The sequence below is a fragment of the Chiloscyllium punctatum genome, chromosome 39 (assembly GCF_047496795.1).
Source record: "Chiloscyllium punctatum isolate Juve2018m chromosome 39, sChiPun1.3, whole genome shotgun sequence".
Lineage (NCBI taxonomy): Eukaryota > Metazoa > Chordata > Chondrichthyes > Orectolobiformes > Hemiscylliidae > Chiloscyllium > Chiloscyllium punctatum.
In genome coordinates, this window is record NC_092777.1 from 25,607,740 (window position 1) to 25,614,292 (window position 6,553).

At 40.9% G+C, this 6,553-nt stretch overlaps 1 protein-coding gene across 2 annotated transcripts in view; it reads left to right on the forward strand.

Annotated features, from left to right (window-relative positions):
* tbcd (tubulin folding cofactor D) overlaps positions 1-953 on the forward strand; it is a 282,112-nt gene extending 281,159 nt beyond the window's left edge. For both annotated transcript variants that reach the window (XM_072558324.1, XM_072558323.1), the window contains exon 39: positions 454-953. In XM_072558324.1, the coding sequence (XP_072414425.1) occupies positions 454-474 (21 nt within the window). In that variant the 3' untranslated portion in view covers positions 475-953. The remainder of the gene's footprint in view (positions 1-453) is intronic.
* Positions 954-6,553: the final 5,600 nt, after the last annotated feature.

Here is a 6,553-nt window from a genome sequence, read left to right on the forward strand (position 1 = left end):
GTTTTCAGGTAATGTCATACCACTCAGTTGGTACCCACTGTTGGTCCATATTTCAAAGGCGCAGAGGTCAACATTGATATTTATTTTGGATTTGCAGTTTTGCTGATTTTTACTCGATCAATAAAGAATCAGAAAATAATCTCGTATTCATTCACATGCAAAATCTATTTCATATGAGTGGTTATGAGAAGTTGGCTTCAGGAGAATGTCTTATATACTGGATTATTTCATAGCTAATTTTTATTGGCTAGTTTTATTGAATTTTTCGAGAAGAAATCTAAGATGCTTAGCAGCCTGTTAAACTTTTACATTGCCTTTAAAACCTTGTGTGAACCAAGTATTTTTAAAGCAATATTTTTTTCTAATCATAAAATCAAAGGTAAATAACAATTAGCCAACTATTTAGTTTGAGTTCAGAATTTTGGATGAATCTCTTCTTTTTTGTGACCACAGCAGCACACAGGCGTTCTATGATGGATGATTTATCATGTGTCTGGACAGACAAGGGCATGCATTGAGCTAAATGTGTTTTCAGTCTACTGGATCTCGGATGAATTTCACAAACTGTTCCAATCTGGATGCCACTACAAAGCAGGGCATGTAAGAAGATGACTGAAGAGCTGCTCAGCATGTGAAAATACAAGCGAATAAAGAGTAGACTGTGTTCAACCTCAGCATTCCCCTCCAGATGTTGTTCTTGATGTGGTTACCGATTTCCTTAAGATCCTACAGGGGGTAAAATGCTGAATGAGTCAGATGTGAATGCACTAATGTTAGCAAAATGTGTTTTTTTTAAATGTCGTGTTTAGATGTAACCCTTCCCCCCACAAGATGGCACCTCTGCTCCCTCAACATCCTTTATTCAGGTGGACTGTACAAGAGCTAACGTTCTGTTTTGTATGATCAACCTGACCCTAAAACATTCTTCAATAAAATCATGAGTTTTGCTTCTACTTTATTAGACATTTTTTGAAGTTTTATTTGAACAATTTTCAAACACATACCAAGAAATTTAGTTTAAAAAGAATTTCTTTACATTTATCCACTAGTTAAACTTTGAAGTGGTGAAATTCAGACCTCTGAAGTTTTTACCCATGAGGAGACTGCTGATATTTTCTTGAATTTTTCCACCAGAGTAAACTCCACTCTTATAATGGTACTAATTCTCTGGTGCTGTATACTACATATCGAACATCATCCATCTTTATTGCTGTATCATTGGATCATCTTGAAACTATAATTCATAGCTGTTATGAACCTGTTTTATAAAACACAACTATTTCTGTGTCAGAAGAGCATATCACTTCAGCTATCTTAAATAATTCAGATTGACTTTAGTAAAGTAAGCAGTAATGCAAGTGGTTGTTGTGAGAGAAAATTAGGACACCAACCTCACCATCACACATTGTATATCAGTAGCTTCCCTGTGTACATGTTTGTTGTTTATCTTCATATTAGCCATAGATGGATTTCTAAATCAGGAACTACTTTAATAGCAAAAGCTGGTCTGAAGGAGATTCTACAAGCCACATTGCATTGCAAGCAATCTTGTGTCGATGTGTTGGACTGTAGAAGGAGAACCTGACATAATTGTTCTTTGCCTAAATGGCTCCGGGTGATATTGAACTATTACTTATTGTAATAGCCACTCCTGAGAAAACATGATCCACTTGTAGGAAAGATAAGGCTGGGTCTTCTAGTTACAAATGGCCCCCAGAGCTCCACATCTCACCATAATAGTGTCATGTGGCTAGTTTCAAAAATGTCAGAAGGTGAGTGGGCAGAATATTGGAAACCTGAAATTACCAATTTTTTAAACTTGTTAAATTGAGTAAAAGTGATTCATTTTATTTCTCGTTGCATTGCTTGGGCATTTAACAGGAATAGATTTAAGATTGTTTTGTAAAACGTATAATGAGGCAGCATGCAGGCAGAGGAAAATACCTATTGCTGGGATCTCCGCTGCATAGCAGATTACGCTAGGGAAGGGGGTGGCATCTGCATGATATTTCAGTCCATTGACGTTTTTGAGGCTTTCAGAAGAAATAAAGAAATTCAGGGAGCAGTGGCCTTCAAATTTGAAGATATAACTGGTTTTCTGCTCACGGCATGACTCCTCTGCTGCATGATATCCCAGCTTAGTGTCCCAATTGGGCACAAGGTCTCACAACACGCTGCTAATTGGTCACCTTCCCACTGGATGGAATTTAGATAGCTTGATGCAATAAGCTGAGACAGTGGGAGCAAGTGGACCATTCTGTTTCGGTTCTGTCTCCTTCACTGCACTGTGGACATTAAAATTGAGCCGATATCGTTGATGTCACTCACATACACAAACGTTCAACGAACCAAAATCCACTGGAGGGGAGCATCTTGCAACTCGTCTAGTAAATTAGACTTTTACCTGCTGCTTTCAATTTGATTTTGTTTGTAAGTTTCTGGAAGTGCAAGCTGAGAATAGCACAGTAGGGTGGCAACTGAATACTTGGGGATCATGGTAAACTTCCTGGCAAACAAGACCTCATTTATCAATGAGCTTTCAAAATAGTGAAGCAAACAGAGTAAAGATAGAAAAGGAGGATGAACGGGAGTGGGCAAATTCAATGTCAACTCACTTCAGAATGACAAATAAATAGAGGGAAAGATAAATGAAACAGTAATCCAGAAGAAGAGTCTAATGTTTTTGGAACATGGATTTGAATCTCACTATAGCAGATTGGTGAAATTTGAAATCAGTTAAGTTCTGGAGTAAAAAGCTATTGAATGATGAGCATGTAAACATTGTTGCAAAATAAAAAAAAATCCTGTTTTCTGACATCCATTCGTGAAACACATGTATCATCCTTCCTAGATGTAGCCTCCAGAACCACAGCAAATGATTGACTCTTAACTGTTCCCCTGAAATGGCCTAGTACACCTGTCAGTTCAAAGGCATTTGGAGATGGATGATAAGCAATGCCACGTCCCATGTACAAATAAAAAGAAAAATCAAATTAAAAGAGAGAACATAGAAAGAATAGTCTTTCAAAATGTTATTTGAGCCTTTTTGTTTTTAAAATTTCAATAATTTACTATGTGAAAGAATGACAGTCCATAAACTTCATATGTTCACTTTCTGTGTAAGAGAAGTTCATTGACAGTCAGGGGAAATGCGATAGCATGATGGTAATTTCATTTGACTAATAATCTAGAAGCACAAGTTAATCAGGATAAAGGTCCAAATCCTACCAAAAATTTAACAAACTCAATACACAATATCCCTTCCTTATCACAGGATGCTAGCTAATGTGCATTTGAATAATAGCATGCATTGTTCAGTGGTGTTATATTTCCAGAAAATTCTGGCTCCTGTGATGACACCACAACATGCGGTTGCCTAACGAGGAAAGTTCAAACAGCTTGGGCTATACTCATTGAAGTCTGAACGAATGAAAGGTGATCCTATTGAAACTTAAAGATTCAGAGGGGACTTGACAGAGTAGATGCTGAGGGTATCTCCCATAATGAGGGCTATCTAAATTAGGGGATGCTGTTTTAAAATACGGACCCCACGTTTAAGAGTGCGATGAGTAATTTCTGCTCTCAAAAACGTGTTTATTTTTGGAATTCTCGACCCCAAATTACCAAGCGGGGCTGGGTCATTGAATATGTTTGAGGTTGAGTTGGATTTGAGAGGAAACTGGGGTTAAGGCAACCCTCAGATCAACCAAGATATTATTGAATAGTGGAGCACGTTCGAGGGGACCAGAAGGCTTATTATTCCTGCTTCCATATCCTGTGTTCATAAATGTCAACTAGAGTTGTAGTTAGGAAAATAAACTGTTGTTGTGGTTCTGTTCGCCGAGCTGGGAATTTGTGTTGCAGACGTTTTGTCCCCTGTCTAGGTGACATCCTCAGTACTTGGGAGCCTCCTTTGAAGCGCTTCTGTGATGTTTCCTCCGGCATTTATAGTGGTTTGTCTCTGCCACTTCCGGTTGTCAGTTCCAGTTGTCTGCTGCAGTGGTCGGTATATTGGGTCTATGTCGATGGGTTTGTTGATAGAATCTGTGGATAAGTGCCATGCTTCTAGGAATTCCCTGGCTGTTCTCTGTTTGGCTTGTCCTGTAATAGTAGTGTTGTTCCAGTCAAACTCATGTTGCGTGTCATCTGCGTGTGTGGCTACTAAGGATAGCTGGTCGTGTCGTTTTGTGGCTAGTTGGTGGTTATGGATATGGATCGTTAGCTGTCTTCCTGTTTGTCCTATGTGGTGTTTTGTGCAGTCCTTGCATGGGATTTTGTACACTATGTTGGTTTTGCTCATGCTGGGTATCGGGTCCTTTGCCCTGGTGAGTTGTCTGAGTGTGGCTGTTGGTTTGTGTGCTGTTATGAGTCCGAGTGGTCGTAGTAGTCTGTCTGTCAGTTCAGAAATGTTCTTGATGTATGGTAACGTGGCTAGTCCTTTGGGTTGTGGCATGTCCTCATTCTGTTGTCTTTCCCTTAGGCATCTGTTAATGAAATTGCAGGGGTATCCGTTTTTGGTGAATATTAGCGGATATTCTGTTGATGAAATTGCGCGGGTATCCATTTTTGGTGAATACATTGTATAGGTGTTCTTCTTCCTATGAAATCATGGTCTCATTTGATGTAACGGCACTGTTCACCTCTATTGACAAAATCCTAGCCAGAGAAACAATAGCCAACCTGCTGGACATACAGAACAGACAACAGGATGTTGAACCTATCAACAAAGACTGCATACTCAAACTACTGGACCTGTGCCTCACAACATACTTCACATTCAACAACCAAATATATGAACAAATCAATGGCACACCCATGGGCTCACCCATCTCTGGACTCATAGCAGAAGCTGTAATGCAAAGATTAGAACAAACAGTCTTACCGCAAATTCAACCCAAACTCTGGGTCAGATATGTGGATGACCCCTTTGCAATCATTAAAAACACAGAAATAGAGAACACACACCGGATCATCAACGCCACACTCACAGGAATCCGATTCACTAGAGAGGAAGAAAAGGACAACCAACTCCCATTCCTAGACGTGATTGTACAGAGAACACCGAACGGAGAATTCACCACAAAGGTATACAGGAAAGCCACACACACAGACCAAATCCTAAACTATGAAAGCAACCACCCCAACACACACAAAAGAAGTTGCATCAAGACACTATTCAAAAGGGCCACAACACACTGCAGTACACCAGAACTGCAAAAAGAGGAAGAGGAACACCTATACAATGTATTCGCCAAAAAACAGATACCCCCGCAATTTCATCAACAGATGCCTAAGGGAGAGACAACGGAACAAAGACATGCCGCAACCCAAAGGACTAGCCACACTACCATAAATCAAGAGCATTTCTGAACTGACAGCCAGACTACTGCGACCATTAGGGACTCATAACAGCACACAAACCAACAGCCACTCTCAGAAAACAACTCACCAGAACGAAGGACCTGATACCCAGCATGAGCAAAACTAACGTAGTGTACAAAATCCCATGCAAGGATGGCATTAAACACTACATAGGACAAACAGGAAGACAGCTAACGATCCGCATCCATGAACACCAACTAGCCACGAAACGACACGACCAGCTATCCTTAGTAGCCACACACTCAGATGACAAGCAACATGAGTTCGACTGGGACAACACTACTATTATAGGACAAGTCAAACAGAGAACAGCCAGGGAATTCCTAGAGGCATGGCACTCATCCACAGATTATATCAATAAGATCATCGACCTGGACGCAATATACCAGCCACTGCAGCGGACAGCTGGAACTGACAACCGGAAGCGGCAGATACAAATCATTATAAATGCCGGAGGATAGATCACAGAAGCGCTTCACAGGAGGCTCCTAAGTGAGGATGTCACCTAGACAGGGGACGAAACGTCTGCAACACAAATTCCCAGCTCGGCGAACAGAACCACAACAACGAGCACCCGAGCTACAAATCTTCTCACAAACTTTGATACTACAACTAGTAAAATAATCTTTAAAGCTTTTTGAAATGAAGCACCTTTCAAGATTTATGTACTTTTAAGAGAGAGGGGATGGCACGGTGGCTCTGTGGTTAGCACTGCTGCCTCTCAGCACCAGGCTCACAGGTTGGATTCCAGCCTTGGGCGGCTGTCTGTGAGGAGTTTGCACATTCTCCCCGTGTCTGCATGGGTTTCCTCCGGGTGCTCCGGTTTCCTCACACAATCCAAAGCTGTGCAGGGCAGGTGAATTGGCCATGCTAAATTGCCCGTAGTGTTAGGTACATTAGTCAGAGGGGAAACGGGTCTGGGTGTGTTGCTCTTCGGATGGTCGGCGTGGACTGGTTGGGCCGAAGGGCCTGTTTCCACACTGTAGGGAATCTAATCTAAACTTCATATTCAAATTGCATGTTGACATGAAGATCCCTTGGTGACATCGTTCTGTTTGGAGATTCAGTGAGTGCTTGCTGGTAGCAGTATTCCACTGTGGGTCTCTGTTGTGGATTTTCATAGTTACTAAGAGAACACAGCCAGTTTCAAATGTATGTTCAATTTTCTTTT